Genomic DNA, 26,116 nt, shown 5'->3' on the forward strand with positions numbered 1-26,116 from the left:
GAGGGGACGGCAGCCGCGGCAAGATCAGTGCATGGCCAGCATGGCCGCGGCGGCGGCTGCCTGCTCTCTCTCCTGTGCAACCTCCATAGCTCGCAACTAAATACTCGTTAATTCCAACCCTGTTAATTTGGAAATAGAGATAAGTACTGTCGGCGCGGTCCCAGCCAACGCCCATGAAAGGCTATGATCTTGGACGGGCACTATGGGTTAGGTTTTCTTTTTTTTTTTTTTTTGCGATAGCCATCCATCCTTCCACCCATCAGTCGTCAACAGAAGCACGCGAGTCAGCTGCGATCATGACACCGGCTTTTTTGGAGTGGCAGTAGAGGGCGCCTGCCCCAGTCGCTCATAGCATGATAAAGCGGACCTACTGAAAGGGAGGCTTGCACAGCCGGACAAGCGTTGCCAAGTTGGCTCCCTCCCCTTGCTGGAGCTAAAGTCAAAAGATAAACACGCGGTTATCGCTGCACAGCATCTTGGCGCACTGCCAAGAAATGTGTTGCGGACCCTGACGGCGTGAATACGGAAGGAGGGACGCGCTAACGACTGACGCCTTTATTTAATTTTTTTTTTTTTTTCAATTTCAAAGGCACAAATGTGACTGGGTGGGTTCATTATGCGAGCTAGTTGGCTACGCGACTAAATACAGTACATTTACTGTAGTACAAATGGTTCTTGTCAGTTTTTTTGAGGCCATTCGATAATTAAAACAGGATAATTCGAGCTTTTTTCCCAGTCCCGTGAAGTTCAAATTAACAAGCTTTTACTGTACATTTGACAGCTTTGAACAGAATACACACAAGGCAATTATTGAAACATGCCAATGTAAGCTCAGCAACACCTGCTCGGCACAACAGCAAGCATCCGCAATCACTGCCCTGCTCCTCATTGACAGGAGGGTTTACGCTTTCACTTCTTTATGCCATAGACACAGCTGATCACATCAACAACAAAACAGCTCTTAAAAGGGGAAGTGAGGATCGGATAGCGAAAATTGCAAAAAAAAAAAGAAAAAAGTTAATTTTAGAAAACTTAGCTTTTTAGAAAAGCATCTACAACACTCATTCTCTCTTGCACAGAAATATTTCACCCAAAGTGCTCCAAATACAGACAATGTAATGTGTACATAGACAATGTATGCTGGTTTCTAACTTTAAGGCTTGCTTTCTCAAAAGTTTGCTTTGAGCATATCACCTAGCTCATGGAAAGTACAGCAACACAAATGATGCATGTATTTTAACTCCGTTTGTTTTATTGTGATTGCAGGCATATGCTGTGTATTAAAACTGTCTCAGATTTATGATCTAGGGTCACACTTCTTTTATTAATGAGTAATTAAGGCATGATACATTCTAAACATTAGGAGAAGGTCCCTACTGCAGCCTTTAAAAAAACACAGCAGAAAAATTCAAAAAGAAATTAAGAATATCTCGATTCAGACCGCACTTCTTATTAAATATTAAAACTATTTACAGACCTACTGACCATTTTGTAGTCATGCTAGGCTTTCCACGAGCGTGAACAACACATAAACAATGATAAAACAAGAACTACTTAAGATACTGCTGTTTATATCCAACTGTTTGATGCTATTTCAAGTCAGCATACTAATTTTCATCGCTCTAAGTCAAAAAATAAAGTTTGCCTCTGATCTCCTCTTAATGTGCGTGATTCTTACTGGTGCAAGTACCACTGTGGCACAGCAGACTATGTGTACTGCTGTGGCATGATTCAGCTTAGAACGACCACAGTCTACGACTTGCATCGGCAGCAAGCAGTACGCTGTCTCAAGAATGAATGGATACAGACACTCAGCTTTATCTACACAAATGCTGAAAAATCATGAATAGACCTGCACTGTTTACAACTGTCAACTGGCTCCTGGTAGCCATCTAGATTCCATTCAGCACTGGAAGCTTTTGCCCGTGTCTGACTTGAAAAAGAGAGAGCTGCATCGTGACCTGGTTGAGCTTGATGTCCATGAGGGTGTTCCGAGCCTGTCCAATCTTGCGCAAATCAAGGTCAGCTGATGGAGTGGCCCACCCGGGAGTGGCTGTGCCTGGGAATGGTGTCGTCAGTCCGCCCCCGTATGGCTGGGTGGCAGTGGGAACAAAAACATGTCACACTCTGCTTCAGAGATCACTTCTTGAAAACATAGCAGAAAGCAAGAAAACTACATGGACCTGCAAGACTCTGGCATACCAGCATCAAATGGTTGCATGGTCCCAATACAAGGGTCTTGCAACAAAATTGGCCAAGGATGCTTTTGCACGCCCATTGGTAGTGGCAAGTTTCATGGGTGCACAGCAGCCTGCTTTTTTTTTTCAATGCCTGTACAGCTGCGCTGGTTGCACCCCGCATGCAGTTAGGAATCGCACCAACGGAAACAAAACTAGGGTTTGCAGAAATTGATGACACTACATAAATTGCGCACCGGGACTAAAAAGATATGTGACAAAGAAATTTGCTTCCTTCAACAAATTTCATAATTAAGCTGGCTTATTCCCTGTGCTGCATGTTGCCCTAGTAGTGACATCACTGGCTACGAGCGAAATCGAGGCAAAATGCTAAACTTGCATATTACTGCCTCACAGCTACATACAGTTGTCGCAATGAGAGCACATTTTGCTTCAAAACAGACACTAACTACCATTACAATGTTTCGTTTAAAAAATTTTCTACTCCTCCACTACCAGAGTGTCCTACATTGTGAAACAGCCAAACTAACATTTATGAATGTGGTTATAAAATGTTGGGAAAGCACATCGACAACGTTAGGAACATTACCACATAGTAAATTTCCTTTGTGCTAAATTGTTCTAAACAGTAACAAAAGATATTTTGCATATTTATTACCATTGTGCGTATTGTATGGAATCCATGTGCACAGTAACTCAATTTTTGGAATGAATTACTTAGTTATTTTAATTGCAAATGTACAAGGGGGTAGCATTTTTTTATTTATTGCAGAAATTCTATAGGTAGAGGGAATCTTTTCTTCATTCCAGCTAGAAGCAGCAATTCGAAAAATGGTCAGGGTATCATTGAGATTTATTTTGTCTTGTTACAACATCATCTGTGCAATAATCCTTCAGACTGCACTGTGATAAGGGTATTTACTCTCGTCTCAGATATGATACACCACGCAGTCAGGAGCAAGTTTTCACTTCATGGTGTCTCATAATTACATTAACAGGAAGTAAATTAACCGCACTCAAATGATTCCACATACTTTTGCAAGTTCAAATTACTTCCTCTTCCTTATTAGTTAGTTGTTCTAATCAAATTAGTGGTATTACATTGTATGGCAGACCCGCTTCTGCACTCATTCCGACATCCTGTGGTAGCCAGAGTGAAAGTGCACTAGAGAATACTATACAGTGGGCTCACTGCCAAGGAAATAAACGGCATTCTCTAGTTAGTAGGATGCAGAAAAACATTGTGAACGCCTTGCACTGAGAAAGCGTTGCAGGAAGATCCGGTCTGTTTGGGTCTCTAAAATAAATTTTTTTTTCCATGAAATTGGCGTTTGGTAAACCATAACACAGTTCTCAGTCAGTTAGAACCGCTTATGATCAATTTTATATTTTCTCCAAAATACCCCCAACTGCATGGTGCATACGATGCCCGACAATATTTTGCAAAATCGACACAAGTTTTTCTCAAAATAAAAGTTGATATAGGCATTTACTTTATAAATGGAACACACTGTAGTTTTTTAGACAAAAAAAGAAAATTGATGCAGTAAGAACCTAAAGGAGGTGCCTCAAGCAATCCAGCAAGGCAGAGCTACAGAGGACTCCACTCATGCATATTTACTGGTTTCAAAATTCTACGATAAACTTGCACTGGGGAAGGGGCAGAAATGAAGGTGGCTTGTAGAAGTACTTGCTGAAGGGCTAGTTGGTTCATACTACTAACCAATGAAACGGCACAAGGAGATGAACACAGGAAAATAAGTGGAATAGAAAGAGTGCCTACTACCAACTGAGTTTATTTCAGAAGACACCACCTTTTTATATGCCAATGTACATCATATACAACCCATCACATAAAGATATATAAGAACTGAATATTGCAAAAAAAAAAGAACAAGAGTCATGGTGTCTTAAAGCAAATGCAAATCGCAGCCACAACAAGGTGCAAAAAACCAAATCATGACAAAAAAAAAAAAAAGGCTCACTGTCAGGAACTGCACATTATTATTAAAGTAAGAGCGTGGTAAAAAATAAAACAACGGTAAAATGTCCCTCTATATATCTAAATGTGACCGTATAAAAAACCCAGTTCCTGGTCACTAAGCTTTTACCAACGACATGCTTATGCACATGTGCCCAGCTTTCTGTATATGATATGCTTCAATTATTTCCGTTTCCACTCGCTCTCTGCCTTTGCCGATAAACAATGCCTCTTCCAGCATGGCTTTGCAGTCTTTGCAATCTCTGCAGTGATCTGGGAGGTTCCACCTTTCATTGTTTTTTATTGATCGTTTGTGCTAATTAGCTCTCTCATTGAAACATAGGGCAGTCTGACCGATGTCGGCAGGCGGTATCAGATAGATGATATCAGACTGGCACTCGGTATACCGAAGCCCATGCTTGATAGCGCATTTGAGGGGTCATCATGGAGCAAATGTTTGCCAGCTTACATGACGCTGAAAACACCACGTTCACCACTCCATATCGTCCGCCTGCCTTCTTGACGTTGCACGCTAATTTGTGCATGTACAGAATTACCGCCACTGGCCTCTTATTATTCAGCTTGCATGGCTGCTCACCCCTGGAAGTGATTTTGATCTTTTGCAGCAAAATTCGCGAACTGCTGTTATAGAGAGGCACGGGTTGCCAGCACTGTCCAGTCTCTGAAGCTGGTTGTCAAAGGCAGCCTGCACACAGCGTTTGCAGGACTCTGAGAGAACGGTGTATAGGCAGGTCATGGCGATGCTTCATTTTACCAGTTTAGAATGGGCGCTGCTGAACAACATAAAGCTTTTTCTGGATTTGGGTTTGTACATCCAGCACACGTGATCCTTGCCACAGGAGTCAAACTGGACGTCCAGAAACTGGATTTTGCCCCCTTGAGGCAGTTCCCAAGTGAAGGTAAGGCCTTGAGAACTGCCTCTAAAAGTGCTAAGAACATCAGCAATTCCTTCGTCAAAACACAACAAAATAATCATCAGTAAAACCAAAAACCTGTTTAACAGATGTCCCATTTAGCTGCGCACATATGCACTTGTCAATAAAGGGTAAAAAGATGTCAGTCAAGATAGGGGCGATAGACGAACCAATGCAGATTCCTGCTTTTTGCAAATAAAACCTTTGGCTAAAATCCATGACTGTTGAGTGAAGATAAAATTCAAGCCGGGAAGTGCAGTGATCACTGGTTATCCTGATGGCATTCTGCAAGTTAGATTCATTAAAATCATTTATGCTTTCACGAATGGCTGTAAAGAGGCCATCGAGAGGCACTGATTAATACAGGTTTTCTACATCAATTGAGAAGGCGCTGAAGGCATTGTCCAATCCAGTTTCCATTTCAGAGATAATCGAGTCTGAGTTCCTTTCTTATCATCTTATGACCCTTTATTTATCAAGAACTCGGAAACCTGTTGAACAGGTTTTAAGCTACTTGTTTTTAGCGTGTATTGACAAAAAAAATTTCTTCGCACCTTGACAAGACTTTCGTCGCTCAAGATCTTCAGATATGTTGATGATTATCTTGTTGCATTTAAAAGTGTGACGCCTGATGGAAGGGACGCCATTGTGCACAGTGTTTTCAGCATTTTTCAAGAATATGAAAAGGGTTTAAGTTTTACTCGTGAGGTTCCTAATGAGGGCTACTTGCGTTACCATGACCTCAGCATTAGCTTTAATTGCCGTACACTCTGTTGGACATACTTTCCTCGATCAAAAAGGCCAGTTCTTAGCTACAATTTGGCCCATTCAAAAACCCTCAAGAGAGGGATAGCTCTGAACTGCTTAAGAGCTGCTCTTTGGAAGTGCTGTGAGCACAAAGTGAATGTGAGTTCAGCAACAGGTTCTCCGCCTGCATAGCACTGGCTCCCCTGACAGCATACTCACGCACATGCTGCACACTTATGCGCGGTGCAAGCCGCGAACAGGCGTGATCGTGGTGATGACCGGCAGCTCGTACATGCTGTCCTGCGTCCAACCTGGAAGTGGCCTGCTGGCTTTACAGCAGAGGGCCATGTGGCTTCTACAATTCACTAGGCGAATATGTGAGCTGCTCTTCTCCACACAGTACAAGAAATTTTCCGATCAAGCATGTTGGCGCGAAAAGGGCAGCGAACCAGCACCGCCACATGGAGGTTCTTGGCACTATTGACTCCTGGTGCGGGATGGCGTCGGACGCAAAAAATAGCCTCGCGAGGCAACCGCAAAATGTAGTGCAAGTAAATACTTTTGCTGATCTTCCCTCGCTCGCATTACACGCGAATGAAAACTTTTTTTTTTCGTTTTTGCTATCCCGAAATTACACACCGTATTATATGTGGGTTTCTACGGCACTCTGTCACCTGAATCAAATTATGACCCATACAGTTTCCTTCCAATGCAAAAAAGGGTGCAGAAGAAGACAACCGATGGAGGCTGATGAAAAATATGAAAGCAGGACCATGAGGAAGGACTAGTAAAGCGAGAAATTATACAAGACATCAAAATCTAACGTGAGAGGGCCACCTACCTGCTGTCGTGGGTCCAGAGTCGTCACTGACTCAGAACCAATGCCTGCCTTGGACAGAATGGAGTCTGGCATAGGGGTGAACCTGAAGGAAATTGCAAAACACATGTATATACTTTACTATTATTCTATTACATGTGGCCCGCTACAGGCTCTTTTCATCACTTAGCAAAAGGCATTTACATTCGGAACGCATGGCACAATAATACCAATGCAGACAGTCATAGTGTATTCGCAAGCACAGTAGTACATTGAGCAGAATGTGCAGAAAAGACTCCTGTAAACAATAACTGAATATAAAGTGAATCACATTGTTAACGATGCGGCAAGCTAACAAAAGCAGGAGAACAGAGGACAGAGAGATGGTCGATGACAGTGAGACGACGTTGAAATGTTGCCGAGCCTAGCACGTGCGCTCCTGTCCGCGCCACTGCCCGCTTCTTCTTCCTTGATGTCGTCCATAACATGACCCGAGGCCACCGAGCGATCGTCCCGATCGTGGACGAGGAAGTGTACGATGTTGATAATTGCATGGCATGATTATCAGCATGTCTGGATGCTTGAAGAAGAAGAGGAAGAATAGAACGGCTTGCCGGCACGATGATTCCCGATGAACCTTGGCTCAGGAGACTCTCGGGCCCCACGTTGCCACGACTCGATGGCGGAGGCGGAGGCCAAGGCAAGCATCGCATGGCATAGGAGGATGTCTTGAAGTGTAGCGGTGTCTTGGGTAGTGGGGTCTTTGGTCGGCACATCTGGTCAGTGAGGTCACATATGGTCGTTCGGGTCTCTTCTCGTGTCTTGTAGTCATGTGTGGTGTCTCGGGTCAGTCTCTCCTTCGTCGCGTCTTGTGGTTGGGGTGAGGGGACGGGGCAGAGAAACAGCAAGGTCTAGCTGGGTCCGGCAGGCTGGGGAACAGCCATGCAATGCCTCCTGACCTTCAGCCAACGGCGCAAGAAGTCGCAGGGCACCGAAGCTCCGGACGAGGATGAGGGGGTAACGATGAAGTACCCCGCACCTCCAACCAAATGTTACGATGCGGCAAGCCGATGAAAACAGGAGAACAGAGGACAGAGAGATGGTCGATGACAGCGAGACGATGATTAATGAAATGTTGCCGGGCCTAGCGCGAGCGCTCCTGTCCGTGCCACTGCCCGCTCCTTCTTCCTTGATGTCGTCCGTAATAATATTATGAAAAGCAGGCAACTTTTGTTATATGCTAGCTGCTCTAGTGCGAAAAAAAAATAAATCTGGATGCTAATAAACATTTGGCAGACATACAGCTCCTTATGTGTGAGAATGCGAAAGCAACACATTGCTTTACATTACCTTGTAAAGTGCTGAATCATAAGGCATTACGCAATTACTGCGAGTCATGACGAGGTTCAATGTTTCTACAAACTCTACTTTGTGATGTGCTGAGTCATGTTATGGCCCAGCCATGTCCTCTGCCAAAGGCATGTTGGTGATTTTCATGTCACTGACACCATCTGCTGTGCCAATGGGACATACAATGCCTTTACATTAACAACCGGCCAAACTTGCTGAGTGAAAATTACGTCACACACCAGCTAATTATACTTTCTCACATAACAAACCCCTTGCTCAAGGTCAACGCACGCCCCTCCAATGTAACACTTCGTCTTTTAAAAGTCAAAGAGACGCACTTTTCAGGGCGGGGATTTCGCTGCCTCTTGTTACGGGCATCGCCAACCTCGGGGATGCTTTTCCAGTCATCCATGGTCACCTGCTCCAGATCTCTCTGCATTGGAACAGGGTGACGCATGAAGGGGAGACCACTACTCAGCAGCTGGTGCAGAATTAGCCAACAGCTGATTGTGTACCAACAATGTAGACACAGTAAAACAGCAAGACATTTCACAGGAGGAAACTAAAGTAAAAGCCTAAACGGGAAACTTGGCAATATACTGTTTTCGTTCAATAAAATACACTTCCTCGCTAGCATCTTTCATGACTTTACTTTACACAGGTCTGTACTCCCTTTGAGGACAACTGCAAATAAGCGAAGCAGCATTGTGCACATATAATGTGTACAGTAGAACCCCTTTATAGTAAAGTCATCGGGACCGGCAAAAATGTTTACTATACATTAGAACCCCACTATAGTGAACTAAGATAATGTAAAAACACGGACATAGTAAAGTGAAACTGAAGTCCCAGTTCATCTTCCATAAAAGGCTGCACAGTCCTATTTTCGGTAAAGATAATTTCGGTTATAGTAAAGTGCATCTGGCTGCAGCGACAACTTCCCGCGAAATAGCATCGCCACACACGCGCTACCTAAAATCGCAAGACAATTTTGTTTTCTCATTTTGTTTTAAATGGCTTTATCACCAAACTCAGCAGCACTCAGGAGAAGCCAACTTTACGTAGGCCTTGTAGCTATGACAGAAAGCATGCAGCGGGTAGGAAAAAAAAAGCAAGGCTGTCTACAAACACGGAAAGAAGGCGGCACGGTCCGTTAAGAAAGTAAACGACAGTAAAAATACTGCGAGAAATAGGGAAAGGAAGAAACGGCCGAATATTTCGTGCACTGTGCAACACGAAGAACGTGACTGCGATAGCAGGAACTGGAGGCACGGCATGTGCGGCTTAGCAGTGCTTGACTGCTGTGCATATCTCTCATTTATTTCTTTTTAAAAGAGAAAAAGTGGACGATGACAGAGTGGCCATGCAAGGCTTTGGTTTTCACTTCATATCAAACTCGGTTGTATTCGTAGCAACGTTGCCCTCATGCTTAAGAAGTATTTCCACAATATGTAAACAAAAAATCTTATAACTTAAAAAATGGCACGGAGAAATGACAAAAGAAAGATGGAAAGTATTTTAGAGTGCGCATTTTTTTCATTAAGAAACAAAACGCATTCAGTAAGTAAGCATTTAATTACCAGACAGCATCTTCCGGACTGTGTCGTCACCAACAAATGTTATAGTAATGACCCTGATATAGTAAAGATTTATGCTGGCCTCAGTGACTTCACTATAGAGGGGTTCTACTGTATCAGGGTCTTTACTATATCAGTGGTTGAGACAAGATAGTCCTGAAGATGCTGTCTGGTAATTAAATGCCAACTTACTGAACATATGCCCTGTTGCTTAATAAAAAAAAAAAAACACTCTAAAATACCTTTCATTTCTCTCTTATCGTGTCTTCATGAAATTTTTTTTTTTCAGTTATAATGTTTTTGTTTACATCTTGTGGAAGTACCTCTTAAGAATGAGGGCAATGTGTCTATGAATAAAACCAAGTTTGATTTCATGCGAAAACCAAAGCCTTGCATGAACATGATGTCATCTTCCACTGTTTCTGTGATTTAAGAGGCAATAGATGAGAAATGCATGCGGCGATCTAGAGCTGCAAAGCCGCACATGCCGTGCCTCCACTACTTCCCACCGCTGCTTCGTGCTGCGAATGCTTGGCAGTTTCTTCCCTGCCCCATTTCTCGCTGCACTTCAACTTTCTCTTACTCTCTGAACAGTTCATGCCGCCTTCTTTCCATATTTGTACACAGCACTACTTTTTTTTTTTTTCTATGCACTGCATGCTTTCCCGCATGGCTCTAAGGCCTATGCAAAGTTGGCTTCTCCTGAGTGCTGCTAAGCCCAGTGGTCAAGCTACTTAAAAAAATTTGGTGTTCCTTTCTTGTTTTTTTTTTTCAAAAAGCAAAAATTGCTTTACGATTTTAAGTAGTGCACGTGTGACGATGTCATTTTATGAGAAGTCGTCACTATATCCAGACGTACTTAACTGCAACCTATTTTTGTCAAAAATGTCTTTATCATAAAGGGGCAAAAATGCACAGTCGTCGATGGAAGATGAACTGGGACTTTAGTTTCACTTTATTATATGGTGGGGTTCTACTGCATTTCATTTAGCATACAGCAGAAGCTCATGTGTCTTTGGGCTGCTTGTTTTTGTAGCCTTTACTGTAAGCCTACGGGCACTGTGGATACTGAATAAATAAATAAATAAATTAATTAATTAATTAATTATTAATAGAAATGAAGGCCACATCCTCAATAAGGGATTTCAAGAAAGGTAAGATGCCTTGTTTTACAAAAAGAAAGATGTACAGAAGGAAAGGATGCAAAACTGGTAGTTCTTTTTGATGCACCGTGCATATAAATTAGGATGTTATGACAGAGGTCAGAATTTAGATGAAGCTCCACAGAGTTTATAGACATGTACCAGAGGGGAGCTTTTGCATCTCGCATGAGAAGAATCTTATAAGCAATGTTCTATGTTGTGTTCTCATTATTTATAGATATTGTGAGCCTTCTGTGGACCTTCTTTCATTTGTACATGCCATCATCATCTTCTTTCATTTGTACATACCATCATCATCGTCCCGCGGCGCCGGCTCTGGCGCGTGCCTGGGTTGGTGACCGGATTAAAACGCTGGACAAGGCTTCGCTGTCCTTGCCGCCACGACCTCGCCGTCTTGACCTAGCCTTCTTCCACAAGTGGTGGAGGTGAGAATTGATCCCCTTGCTGTTTTGTGTCCTGCCTCTCGCTGGAGCTACGTTCCGGTCGCTGTTTACCGCCTGCCACCATCGTTATGTCTACCGAGAGCACCCACGAATCGGCAGGACCCTCTACCTCGGCTGCACCACCCCCTCCGACTATGCCCGCACGACAACGCGACCCGCCGCTGTTCGCTGGTCGTCGCGACGAAGACGTCGATGACTGGCTGGACACCTATGAACGCTGCAGTAACTACAACCGGTGGGACGACGCTGTAAAATTTCTAAACGTTTCTTTCTACCTCATTGAGGTCGCCAGAACATGGTTTATTAACCGCGAACCCCACACCACTAACTGGACAACATTCAAGCAGCAGTTCCGCCAATATTTCGCCGACCCAGCAGTTCGCACTGAGGTCGCGAAGAATAAGCTCGCCTCTCGCCTCCAAGGTCCCGATGAGTCGTACGCGTCTTACATAGAGGCCATACTTGCACTCTGCCGGCGTGTTAGTCCCACCATGCCGGAACCTGAACGCGTACACCACATCTTAAAAGGAATTAATTCTGTGGCTTATAATACCCTGATTGCCCAGAATCCTTCTACCGTGGACGCCATTATTGCGACCTGCCAACGCATCGACCAGCTGCAGTCCTCCCGATTGCAGCCCAGCATTGCTACTGGCCCGACCTATGCTGACCTGGATCTACGGGCACTGATTCGAGCCATCATCCGGGAGGAGCTCCAAGCCCTCAAGCCTATCTGTCGACACGGGTGCGATCATTCTTCCGTACCTTCTAATGACGCCGGTCTACGCAACATCATTAAAGATGAGCTGGCAACAATCACGCGACCTATGCCGTCCGACCCTCCTGCACCCCGCCAAGCATCGACTTACGCGCACGTCGCAGCATCACCCCCTCCTTTTGTTCCGCCGCCCCAACTGGCATCGCCCTACAACCACATCAACGCCGTGACGACGGCTCAGCCTACGCCACCCTATTACGCACCCTGGCGCCCCTCTCGCCCAGTGTGCTACTACTGTGGAATACGAGGACATATATCCCGCTTCTGCCGTCGCCGTATTCAGAACGAGCGGCGTGGTTATGACGCATTCGAAAGTGACGTACCCTCATATTATCAGCGACGACCTCCTATTTCCAGCCCACCTCGAAGATCATCCCCACCTCCAGAATCCTCGTCTGAGCCTCGTGGAACCCATGCGTCCCGACGTCGGTCTCTATCCCCATACCGCCGCTCAGTTTCCCCTCTCCGACCCGCAACAACTCTCCCTGTCCGCCATCCGGAAAACTAAGCGTTGCAGTTTCCGGAGGTCAAACTGCAGTCTGCGAACTTACCAAAAGTCCTCCAGATCGCCCGTATAATGTGACTTCTGTTTTCGCTGAAGGATTACCGGTCGAAGCATTGATTGATACAGGGGCTGCAATTTCTGTCATTCACGCTGATTTGTGCTACCATTTGCGAAAAGTTACGACACCATATGATGGGCCTGAACTCCGTGGAGCCAATGACGTCCCTTTGCGCCCTTTAGCAAAGTGCACCGTACGAGTTGTTATTGACGGCGTCCGCCATCATGTGCAGTTTGCTGTGCTCTCTCCATGTGCGCATCTGATGATTTTTGGATGGGATTTTTTGTCAACCGCTTCGGCGTTAATTTCTTGTGGCGACCGTGTTATCCATATGACAGACAGCGATTTTTCATCTGAAGTTTCTGAACGACATCATTTCCTCGTTGCCGCCGCTGATACTGTTCTGCCTCCTCAGTGTGAAAAACTGCTTACCGTTGTTTCTGACCACATCGCTGACGGGGACGTACTCATCGCACCATCTTATCGTCATCTTGAACGCGGTATCGCCTTCCCGTCTAGTCTTGTGAGGTTCTGCAACGGCTCAGCGACAGTAGCGGCCACTAACACTTCACGTGAATCCCTCGTGCTCCGAAAAGGAACTTCTCTCCCCTGCAAGGTAGATGTTCAACCTTTGTCCTTGATGGTGCTCACCGCCCCTCAGCCTCAGCACCGTGTTTCGACAGACGTCTCTCTTTCTGTTCTCACAAAGACTATTAATCCTAACCTCACGCCGAACCAACGCCAAGAACTGCTGACATTGCTTCGACAACACCAAGCCATTTTTGATGCCACTTCCCCACCACTGGGACGGACTAGTGTTGCGCACCATCGCATCATTACTGAAGGTAACTCTATCGTTCGCCGACGGCCTTATCGGGTTTCCCTCTCTGAACGAAAGGTAATTGAAGAAAATGTAAATGACATGCTCCATCGCAATATTATTCGTCCCTTGACAAGTCCATGGTCCTCCCCAGTAGTGTTGGTTAAAAAAAAGGACGGCTCGGTACGCTTTTGTGTTGATTACCGCGCACTCAACAAAATTACCCGCAAAGATGTATACCCAATGCCAAGAATTGATGACGCCCTTGACTCTCTCCAAGGCGCCGAATATTTCTCGACTTTGGACCTCCGCTCAGGTTATTGGCAAATACCTATGCACGAGGACGATAAAGAAAAAACCGCTTTCGCAACTCCCGATGGCCTTTACGAATTTAATGTTATGCCTTTCGGACTTTGTAACGCACCAGCGACATTTGAAAGGATGATCGATACTGTGCTTCGTGGCCTAAAATGGAGAACCTGTTTATGTTACTTGGATGACATTGTCATCTTTTCGTCAACTTTTAACGACCATCTCACGCGCCTGAATGAGGTCCTAACGTGTCTCGCTTCAGCGGGCCTTCAGCTCAACACCTAGAAGTGCCACTTTGCACAGAAGGAAATTAAAATATTGGGACATCTAGTCAGCCATGACGGCATTCGTCCAGACCCTGAAAAAATCATCGCGGTCTTGAAATTTGCTCGTCCACAACGGACTACAGAATTGCGCAGTTTTCTCGGCCTGGCGTCTTATTTCCGGCGTTTTATAAAGCATATTGCAAGTATTGCTGCTCCACTTCATCAACTACTTAAAGCACGCAGCCCTTTCGTGTGGAGTGAACAGTGCGAAGCAGCTTTTAATAACCTGAAGCACGCCCTCACATCAGACCCTGTTCTTGGCCACTTCAGTGACAGCGCTCGAACCATCCTGCACACTGATGCCAGTGGTATCGGTCTTGGCGCTGTACTTCTGCAGCGCGATGCAACTTCGCGTGAGAAAGTGATTGCCTTCGCCAGTCGGACTATGACTCCAGCTGAGAAAAACTACACTATTACAGAACAGGAGTGCCTTGCCGTCGTCTGGGCTGTCCAAAAGTTTCGCCCTTATCTATACGGTCGGCACTTCACAGTTGTGACCGATCACCATGCTCTTTGCTGGTTGTCTTCGCTCAAAAATTTGACAGGCCGACTTGGCCGTTGGATTCTACGCCTGCAAGAATACAATTTTGACGTCATTTATAAATCGGGTCGCCAACACCAAGACGCCGACGCTCTTTCTCGCTGTCCACTTTCGGAATCGGCTTGCTGCTTTTCTTCCTAATGCATTTCCACCTATGACCACAGCCGACCATCTCTTTCCCCGACGTATATCACAACAGTTTCATTTGACGACTCAGAGAACAAACACACTCTCCGCTCACAGCAATTAGCCGATGCCTACTGCCGTCCCATCATCGACCGCCTTATTGGCGCTTCGGACCCACCCAATGCTCGGCTTCGCCGACAACTTCGCAATTTCAAGCTCGAAGATGGCAGCCTACTCCGCTTCGTGTATTGCCCTGATGGAACTCGCTGGATACCAGTCGTGCCGCGTGTGCTTCGTCAACGAATACTGGCGGCTCTCCACGATGACGCTACTGCAGGTCACCTTGGTGTTGACAAAACCTACGACCGCGTGAAAAAACGATTCTTTTGGCCTGGCCTATCTTCCAGCGTTGCCAAATACGTCGCATCCTGCCCTCTATGCCAACGTCGCAAACGGCCGACTTCTTCACCCGCTGGCCTTCTACAACCTGTTCCCTGTCCCGCCACGCCATTCGACGTAGTCGGCATCGATTTATATGGTCCCCTACCTCTCTCCGATAGGGGTAACCATTGGATTATAACAGCTGTCGACCACCTTACACGCTATGCTGAGACAGCACCTGTACCGACCGGTTCCGCTCAAGAAGTAGCAAATTTCTTTTTGCAATCAATTGTATTGCGTCATGGCGCTCCTCGGGTGCTCCTAAGTGACCGCGGGACGGCCTTCTTATCGACAGTCATTGCCGAAGTTCTTTACGCGTCATCCACCCTTCATAAGACAACCTCGAGCTACCATCCCCAGACTAACGGGCTGACTGAGCGATTTTACCGCACCTTATCGGATATAATCTCCATGTATATCGCACCGGATCATCGAAATTGGGACACTATTCTACCATTCGTCACTTTCGCCTATAACACAGCAGTACAACGTACTACCGGTTATTCTCCATTTTTCCTCGTTTATGGCCGTCCTCCCACTACAATTCTCGACGATTCCTTCTTCTCTACGCCCGACTACTCCACATCGGTACCTACCCAGTTCTTATCTCGTGTGGCCAGATTCCGTCATCTTGCCCGCCTCAACACAGCAGCGTGCCAAGAAGACCGCAAGAGCCGCTACGATTCTACGCATCGCATGGTCTCCTATCGTCCCGGTGACGAAGTACTGCTTTATACTCCACTGCGCACCCCTGGCCTTAGTGACAAATTCCACCACCGCTACCTTGGTCCCTACAAGATCATCAGCCAAACTTCTCCAGTTAACTACAAAGTCACGCCTGTTGATCCCCCAGCCGATCGACGCCACCGTGGAACTGAAATTGTTCATATCTCTCGCTTGAAACCGTTTGTGCGCCGCGGTACATCGGTTAGTTAGGAGCGGCCAGGCTGGCCGCTTCCGGCCCCCCGGGCAGATTGTGTGAGCCTTCTGTGGACCTTCTTTCATTTGTACATGCCATCATCATCTTCTTTCATTTGTACATACCATCATCATCGTCCCGCGGCGCCGGCTCTGGCGCGTGCCTGGGTTGGTGACCGGATTAAAACGCTGGACAAGGCTTCGCTGTCCTTGCCGCCACGACCTCGCCGTCTTGACCTAGCCTTCTTCCACAATATGCTCTCTTTCATCTCGCAGCCAAGTGGCCCAAGAATTGCACATATGAGAGCTGCAAGCATGTTGCACTAGATAATCCGATGCAAAAGTAGATGTTTAATTTGGTCTGTGTATTGGTCTGTATCTGTTTATTAAAACAGTGTATTTTTCTACTGCACACAGGCTGTCAAGCTTTCCTGCATCAATTCACTGCAGAAAAGTACAGTTAGCTTTTGGCAACTAAATTCCCAAACATAGAGAACTCTTTCAGTAACCAGTGCTCTAAGGTGAGTGAAGTACAGGAAACATCAGTGTACTGATTGAAATTGTGAAAATTTGAACCTACTCTTTAGTGTTATGAAAAACATGAAAAGCAGCTGACCACAAAGATTGCCCCTGCTTTGCAATAGCATCCACAGTTGATACTCCACAGCTGATAAGGCATCCACAGCTGACAAGGCATCCACAGTTGCTACTAGTATATGAGTGGTCTCAGGGCTGGAGAGAACTCACACAGTTTATGCTACGTCCACTACAGGCGAGATTGTCGAAAAATTTCAGAAGTTACTTTTTCCTTGAATACCGAATTCCTTCTGTACCCGACATCTACTATTACAAAAGGGGAGGCCGCCTAGCGGATGTGATAGGGGGGCCATCTAAGTATGTGAAAGATGTTTGTTATTCGTGACTGTGCATCTTATATTAGCATTCAGCTGTGCAATATAAAGACAAAAAAAAAAAAAAAATTCATCTGTTAGAACATGACAGAACATGACTCGCGTTTGCGACCAACCTGCTCTGCAACAGCGAAATGTAAAGGCAAGACTGACCTTGAGGTCGGAAAACTGCTGCTGGATCTTGGGCCTCTCTTGACGGTATCGCTCCAGTTCCCGCCTCAGCTTCATCTCTCTGGGTAGTGGAGTAAAGTAAGGAGTTACAGATATACGGCTCCCCTGTCACGTCCCCCCCCCTTTGTTAGGGTTCCCTGTTCCTGTCTCGGCTAGGAAGTCAAGGGCCTCAGCAGCCCACAAATCTCACACAGCAGGCTTAACATGTGGGAATATCTTAAGTATACAAAAAAAAAAAAAATTGACAAGTAATATTGTATGTATATGCTACTCGAGCAAACACTCTCTCGATTTTTTATTTTTTTTTTATTTCCAGTGGTGTCTGAAAAAATGCACTTATAAAGCATTAACTGCACTCAAGCACAAGAAAACAGAAGTGATGCCAAAATTCAGCAGAACTAGGACCACTGCAACAAGCTGGGTAAAAGAACAATAGATTGCAAGCAGTCTCAATTCCCAATGGAAACACATTACAGTCAAGATAGTGCCGCCGTGCCCATGCAGTCAATAATGCAGCCTCCCTGTAACCCCCTAACATATATTATTAATACTGCAGCAAGCAAAAAGCAAATTCAGAGCACATTCATCATCAGTATTTGAGTCTTATCCAGGCCCTTAAATGCATAGTTGGCCAACAACTGTCCTAATGTGGTGCTCGGCCAATATCGCCAGCTTCCTTCCAATACAGCTCTGCATCTTGAATACTTTGACCAGGTGCCACAAAGAACTGCAGCGCCATTGAACTAGTAATAACAGGGTTACTACTTAAGCAGGCACATGTAAGTTAGGTATCTTCCCAGCAGACATTGATTACACTACAGCCCGCAAGTAAGCTGACTCATAAGGCTGTAAACATGAACAAACTGTCACTCTAAAGGAGACAGAGAGACCTCATACCTAAAGAACACAGCCTGAAATCCAAAAATACACACTGTACACACATCTGCTATAATGAGCTTCAAACTACCTGGATGTCCAGTAGCGAATAAGGAAGATTAGCACAGCTGCTTGAGCCGTGCACTGCTGCAATTGGCAGACATGCCAGTAGTAACAGTGCCAAGATGTCCCCATGCTTTTCAGCAAAGGGAAGGCCGGCAGGAACCAACCTCCCTCTATGACGGCTGTGGCTGCTATGCCTGACTTCATACTGTCTTTCATTTTGGTTTGGCTCTATTACATCTTATTTTATAGCTCTGTTACTGCCCAATGCAGACAAATTGAAAATAGCTGCTTTTACTTGCCATCTTTATTGTTTTCAACTGCTTCAAGCAAAGCAACTATTTCAATCTAGTATTCACTTTTCCTCAAATAATAATAATGATTGGTTCACAGGAAAGGAAAGGTGCTGTATCTGTCACACTTGTTTCTGTGGACACCTGGACCCCACCTTAAGGGATAAGAGAAAGGTGGGAGTGAAAGTGTAAAGAGTGGTGGGCTACGTAGTAATTTCAACCCCCTCGGGATCTTAAACATGCACTGACATCTCTATTAGAGCACTGCGCGGGCTATAATTATCGGGCCAGGCCCGGCTGCCTTCTACGTTACCCGCCCGAGCCCGGCCCAGCTTCTCCGATACAAACCCGGGCCTGTCCTGAGCCCATGGAAACTATGACCTACCTGGCCCACCCCGCACTTTGGGCGGCCCGGTCGAGGCCCAAAAAAAGAATTCATGAGATAAGCGTGGTTCAGATGCAGATGTTCTTGTTATTTCTTATTTCCATGAAAAGAGGCCATCATTTTTATACCCCCCTTTCCCCCCCCTTCTGATATTATCCCCTCGATACCTGTAATATTTTCAGCACTTCAAGATGTGCGATGATGGCAAATGAAGGGAACCAAATTAGCTTCAGACAACTGTTAATGGTTAGGAAAAGGAAAAAAATAATTCCGCCATTTAATCAAAGCACAGGGAGAGGATATCAAGTAACCAACGATCGAAGAAAAGATAACAAATCTCTGGAATTCCTTCGACCAATCGAAAATTTGGAAAAGAAGAAGTAGGGACCTCAACCAAACATACAAACTGCATTGCACATTACTAACATCTGCCTTTTATCCCGTATCAGTCGTAAGACCTACCTTCTTTTTCGCACATGTAGATACGATTCCAAGGTATGCAATGGGAACAATCCCTTCAAGACGTTCCGTTCACCAGTTGTTTTTAAAAAAAATACTCTTTACAGGGAGGAAGCTAGCGCTTAAGAGGGCTCACCAGTGCCAACGTCCATAGAAAATACATGGTAACTATCAGAAGCTCTAGCGTGTCCAAATGCGGTTAAATTTTCATGGGGTTTGTGGCAGCGTTTTCATCTTTAGAGAATAGAGGAAATGTTGCGGGCAGATTTTATTTTTAAGGCTTCATTTTATTTCAAATCAGAGACAAATATTCCTAAAAATTGCATTTTTAGATATGTCGGTCTTCCTTGTCATCTCATAAAAAAACTAGGCTAAACATCAAAATTTACTCCGCAACATTTCCTCCCTTTTTTTTTCCTGATTGTTAATCTGCAATTTTTATCCATATCGAACCTATTGTTAGCGTTTTACAGGTTCTGAAAGTTGTGAATGTATTTTCTGCGGGAATTGAAGTTCGCGCCAAATTTAACTATTTGCGTCGTGGCTCCATCTGGTGTCAAACTGTTTAGACAATACTACACTATACCACCAACCTCTTGCTTGTCAGTGTTAGTGCGCGCATGTTTTTCTCGAAATTTTGACCAACTTGACTTCTTTCTGTCCTTTTTTCTTGCTTGGGCTGTGAAGTGAGATGCCAGGCGCAGTCAAGAAGAACCCCTCCCCCGCTGCCCGAGGATATACCAAAGCATAAGTGACTCACAGGGCCATTTATGTGGGAGAACAGCATTGTTCCCACCCCAACAAAGGTGTGCAGTGGTTCAGGCGACCTATAGTAGGATACAAGTGAAGGCAGGAGCAAACATCCTTGGCACCTATCCATTGTGCATGTAGAAGAGGCGCGACAGGAAAGCAAAGGAGATGAGCCTTTGTTGGCTTTTGTGCCCATGATGTGGGAAGTGGGCTCTTGAGCTCTAATCACCTCGCACCCTTTCTCCAACCTCCCCCTTCACACCTTCGCATGAAAAGCGAACATCCACTCCCCACAGCAAGGGGACAGAATCCTGTCTCCTTCCTTTTCCTGCCTAGCCTCTGCTGCATTGCCCACGGAACGGTTGGTAGCGCCAGCTGAAAAATCAATCCAGCGAGCCCTATGGTACCTATGGCTTCAATCAGGTTGGAAAGGTCTATACACGCTGACATCTCCCCAAGGCAAGGGGTGAAATAACCATTTCGTTCCTTTTCTTGTCTAGCCTCTGCTGTACTGTAGCTCCGACCTCATGAGAACTGGTCGAACCGGTCCGTCGTGTAAATAACATGACCTCAAAGGCGAGTAGCCTGGCAGGCAAAATCATTTAGTTCCACTTCTGAACCGGTTTCGCTAAGTCAAGCGTTCGACCACTGCCTTTATTCTCCCATTTAGAGCCGGCTCGGTATGCGCCGCAGCTAGCAGGACCTCCTGCACCACGCTGCAAAATACACAGTGACAAAAAAAAAATGCAACTCGAAGTAGGGCGCCTACTAAGCCTTCCTTGGAAATCATATGAGGTAAGGAATTTCAGCTTGCAAAACAGTCGGAATTGGTTGGAAGATTTCCTTTTAAGGTTGCTGCCCCGTTTTTGCGTACAAAAGATCATACGCGGGTGGCGTGGCCACCACCCCTCTTTCCTTCTGTTTAGATTGCATTTTTTTTATTTGAACAAAATAAACCAGTAGCAAGAAACCTGTCCCAATACATGATCGTGACTGTGACAAAAGGAAAGGGGAAAGATGCTCTGTAATCAGGAAGGGTGTCCTAGACGATTTCTCGGCTGTCTTCATTTTTAGTTTTTGCATTCAAAGGTCGCTTGAGTGAGCGAGTCATCTGTGCTTCGACAATGTAATGAGGTTCGCGAATTGGAAGGCCACGGCTTCTTCTTGGGTCCACGAGTTCTGGCAGCAAACAGTGCATATAAAATTTTTTGAGACGTGGCAACATCTCGTCCTCCCAAAACGATTCATGCCTGGAAATCACCTCAATACTCATGCCATTTTTGGTCCAGATTACAAACAAGCACTTCTGACGGCGAGCAATATTGAGCTGGCCTTGTACTTGGTACCAATAATTGCTGTTAGTCTTCAGCTGCAATCTTCCGTCCTTGTTTTCGACACAGCAGGTTATTTTTTTGGCGCGAACTCCTTCTAGTGGAGTAATGTCCCTCGCTGAGTACGGACACTTGACTTCGAAGAGGATGTCCTCCCCAATGAGTCCGTCAGGGGAAGCGCCAAGAAAGGGGTTTTCCTGGTCAACAAACAGGCCGCACTCTTTTACCACAACGTTGCATTCCTTCTCGATTTGCTTTAGTGCTAAGCACTCGTGGTCCTTTCCGTACCTTATGGCTTCAGATGTGATTTCTTTGTACAGGATATCGCCAACTGTCCGCCCACATCCCGTCGTTGCTTTTATTTTACACACAGCGCCAAACAGTGATGCTGTCAATCTCTTTCGCCTTTCCTGCTTCCATAGAGTGCATCCACTTTGCTTTGACGTTGCTCGCTGCAGGTCCAATGTTGTTTGCCGAGAGCGAAAGCGATTTCAGGAAGTTGTCCGAAGCAGTTGCAAAAGCATCGGGCTCTATGTCTGGTAGGCCGTAGTCAGCATCGGCACCAAGATGTAGCTCTTTATCTCTGCGCTGGCAGCGTGGCGTGGTTGACAGCTTCTTTTTCGGTAGCTTCCGCCTTGAATTCCTCTTGCAAACTGATGCCTTCATAAATGATGCTGTACATCTTCCAAGCTGCCCTCCGGAAATCCTGCGCGCTATTTTTTCGTGGTATGTTCCTCGGCAGTTCACCGATAAAGACGCAGCAAGACACCTTGTCTTGTACAATCCTTTCATGGAATAATTAATCCGCTTTCTGCCTGCAAATTTTGCCACAACGGAGTTATAATGCTCGGCAGCATTATTGTCGACGTCCATTATCAGGCTCGCAGCGTTTGCAACCACTCTGCTCATGGCCACACAAATTTCTTCAAATATGCCTTTTTGAAGTATTTCAGGAAATATATTTTCTTCTCCCGCTTTGCCCCAGGAACAGAAGTAACCAGCGCAGTTGGCGTGGTCTCCAAACACATGATTTGGGCCGTTCTTTATATCCTTAACAAGGCGCTCTACTTTTTCAGAAAACGATGCATCTTCAGAGCCTCTAACTTTTATTGCTGTTGCAACACCATGCCGCAGGCGCACAGCTGCTTGGAGAACAGAGTTTTTTACCTTCGGGGGAAGCTTTTCCAGCCGTTTCTTCTGTGCAATCTCTCTTATCTTTGAGGCATAGTTGCGAAGTATGCGGTTCCTGCACTCAATTTTTTCAACCCGCTGGTTTCCATACGGTGCTGCTGCTATGATAGAGCGGTAAGTGCTCGAATCACCATCAGCAATAAGTTTTGTATACTTGATGCCATGCAGTTCAACGCTTTTCTTAAAGCTTCAACCACAATAGCTTGCTCCATGCTGGTTGAGCTTCCCTGCCAGTTCTTGTGGCACTGATGCTGTTTCGGGGTGGCACCTTGTGGAGTACAAGCACACATTGCGCACACCTTGTTTTTCACGCCAAGGTACAGGACTTTTCCAGTTCTGTGACCAACGATAGCAGCCTGAAAGAGTAACACCAATATTAGTCACAAAGCTGCCCTGCTGATTGCAGTGCTTATTGCTAGAACAGATAGGTATTTCAGCTTATCATGCAAGTTGCGACTCAAGTGTTACTTTTTAATGACCTTTTTCGATCCCAGTGGTACCTATCCCTGTTGTCATAGATGTTCAACATTCTTTTTTCTTAATTGTAATGTGATTATTTGTAAAAAAAAAGAGAAAGTAATATAATCATTCAGGTCCATGTGTTTGCACGTATACACACGTATACTCAAGCACACATAACATCGCTGGCAGCACTTCTGTATTCACAATTTTAACCATCGCACACTTGCCCTCTTCGTTGACGCTAGACGATGCAAGCGAAACCAGTTTTAGTGCTAGGTTATGGAGGTGTGGGCAGCGATCAAGACAATGGGGCAGTGGAAAAAGGTCAAGGATCTTTTTGCACTAAGTATAAAACATTTCCATGTATAAAATGGAGCGCTTTTTGTTATTATCGTAATTCAATAAATTTGTGCACTCACCACTCCTGACGAAGCGTCATATTTGTTCTTGTAGGATCTTTTTGACCACGCTCCATCTGCGGTGACTATCGTGAGTGTACCATCACTGTCAATGTCTCCACATTCTCTTGCCAGCCTTGCCTCTTCCGCGCCCGCTTTTTTCATTTCCTCCCAGGCGGCTTGATTGATAATTTGTCCAACGTCGTCTTCTATTTTTGTGTAAGTGTCCGATGACATTCCTGGGATGTTCATGGACACCAGCAGTTCGTTGAGGTTTGAGAAACCGCAGCCGATTGACACTATTCCACACACTGCTGCCGTGTTTATGTCGCCGCAGCCGCTGGAAGCTTGCGCGTCAGGTGCCAGGTCGGTGTGGATGACATCCTTTCTTCGGCACATCCTGCATACAAGAATCAGCTTACTTCGAAGACCTTGCTTTCTTTCAGACACACAGTCCATATCCGCCAAAGTGCAGTTGAAGGGAACATGGACGGCGGTCTTTTGCAAGCTGGTCAACAGGTGCTGAAGGTTAACAATGCGTCGCCCTTGTATACCAGCATTCGCACTGACGTCCTCTTCTGCAGTGGGTGCGGAACCTCCATTAGCAACATCTTCGTCGGACGACCCTGTTGCGCTCATTACTGAAGATGACCGAGTATTTCCTGACACCTCTACATCTTTGATGAAAGCTTCAACGTCTGCCGGCCTGGGGCTGTGCTTGATGGCTTCTGGTGACGAAGGCTCTTCAGCAGGGTGGGAAAGGTAGCTGCCCCAGCGAAATAGTGCGTTTTGCTCGTAGGTGGGTCATTATCCAGAGCTTGCCTCTTTCTGGTGTTCGCAATCAGTGCACCAGCCCGCTTACGCTTCCCATACCTGAAATTCTTTGCTGGCATTTTCTGCTGCCTCGTTGCCTTCTGGTATTCAAGTCACTTGATACTAATTCATTGTTGACTAGACTGAAATCAGAAGTCGGGCGCAGCGTTGCGCGAAAAACTGTCATAAGATTACGATCAAGGATTGAACGAAACACACATGTCTTGTTGGTACGAAGGAGCGGAAGATATATGTGTTTGGCGACTTCACGCTGGCAGGCAACTAGGCAAAGTAAACGGTCATACACTCGCGGACACCTCTCTGTGGCTATGTAACCTAGGCAATGCTGGAAAGGGAAGCAGACAAGATTTTGTGCACTAGGAGTTCCTTTCTTTCCTTTTATCTGGGGGCTGAATACTAGGGTCCCCAACACAATGGATTGTTTTCCAGTAACCAAAGGCTAATATGGGGGAAGGTTCCCTTCACGCGTTTTCAACTCTGTCAAAAGATGATTCACACCTTTCTCTCTCCCTAGTCGAAACCAGCCCTGCTTAGTACTGCCTGCAAAGAATCCTCACCCTACCACTGTAAAGAGTAGTAAACCGGTTTCTTTTACGAGTTAACCTCCCTGCCTTTCCTCCTCATCTTCCTAATCTTCCTTCGCACAAATGATGGGAGGGGGCATAGACGACCCAAACTGGGAAACACTACAATGGTGTGCTACTGGAGAAAAGGACAATTCTCTGGCCCCCACTCCGGTCCCCCAGGTTTGGCCGCATATCAACTGAAAGTTCTTGGCTCTACTTTTTGTACGCGGAAGAAGTAACACTTTCGTGTCACGCTGTAATTTACACACCTGGACGGGGAATAGAACTTTCCTCTCTTTTGTGGTGCTTAAGTGCTGCCATCTATCGACAAAAAAAGTTCAAATCTGAGTTGCCTTGCAGCTGGTGAGCCCTCTTAATGGCCGGCCTGCAGTGTACTGCAGTTTCATTCGTGCATTTTGCACCGTCTGGGAGCTGCGGTTCCGATCCAATTTCGGCTATCGCTATCTGCAGGAATGAGCAGAAAACTTGTAGTAAAGCCCGGAGCTAAATTTACTGTTGAGTTTCAGGTTGTCATAATAGCTACCGAAAAGCAGCCGAAAATCAAGATTTTTCAATTGTTGCACTTGGAACTCATACCGGAGCAAAACAATCAACAGTGGTGGCCAGGAGCAGCCAATACGGCGTGCAAGTATAAGGCGTGATTGCTCTTCAGCTTCTGCTTAAATCTGTGTTCATATGGCACAAAAGTGGCGCAAAGGACGGGGCAGAGAGGAAAACAACACACATGGTGACTAGCCCGTGTCGCCCATCTGCACCGTTTCGCCTGTACGTTCACATCTCATGATCTGATTCAGTCCGGACAAACAAAGTGAAATTCGCATATGCAGTGCCAAAAACCTAATTAGCCCCACTGTGAAAAAGAGATACAGAAGAATGAAACTCGCCTCCAACCTGACGTACACAACGCTTTTCACTGGGACTGCAAATTTCTCATAGATATCTGAGGACACTGCTTCACTGAACTTAGGCTACATAGCAGCGAACCCTTTTCAGCTGCCTATAGCTCAGACAACCCTCTGCGTGATACATACGTTGCCAACCACAGATTTGGTTCTTGAAAATTGAGGGCAAAAGCATGCGAAACAATGCGGCTACTGCAGAGAGCTGCACGCAGAAGGTGTCGCGGCATGAAATGGAAAAGGGATGGAAACGGGTTCTTCAAGCGCACCGTCGACAACACAGCCGCCGCTGCCCATCCTTAGGGCGACTCTTGACGATAAGTGCTTCCACAAGTTCGGTCGGTGATGGCAGCGAACAGGGACAACAGAGGGAGTAAATTTCAAAACTGACAGCCCGTGTCGTGCATTCTATACCAAGGACCGAATGGCACGGGAAAAGTTGAGCAAACTTCATATACAGTCGAACCCGG

General features: G+C 45.8%; 1 protein-coding gene and 1 pseudogene across 1 annotated transcript in view; both read right to left on the reverse strand.

Moving 5' to 3' along the window:
* The window catches only part of Prp6 (pre-mRNA processing factor 6), an 88,496-nt gene that overhangs the window by 57,753 nt on the left and 4,627 nt on the right, over positions 1–26,116 (reverse strand). The window contains exons 5-8 of the mRNA XM_084602878.1: positions 17,101–17,179; positions 8,367–8,461; positions 6,703–6,784; positions 1,962–2,093 (exon numbers count right to left, since the gene is read on the reverse strand). Of these exons, the coding sequence (XP_084459004.1) occupies positions 1,962–2,093; positions 6,703–6,784; positions 8,367–8,461; positions 17,101–17,179 (388 nt within the window). The remainder of the gene's footprint in view (positions 1–1,961; positions 2,094–6,702; positions 6,785–8,366; positions 8,462–17,100; positions 17,180–26,116) is intronic.
* LOC146193935 (uncharacterized) lies at positions 20,948–23,008 on the reverse strand (annotated as a pseudogene).

This window comes from Amblyomma maculatum, chromosome 4 (assembly GCF_055883805.1).
Source record: "Amblyomma maculatum isolate TAMU_Amacu chromosome 4, ASM5588380v1, whole genome shotgun sequence".
NCBI lineage: Eukaryota > Metazoa > Arthropoda > Arachnida > Ixodida > Ixodidae > Amblyomma > Amblyomma maculatum.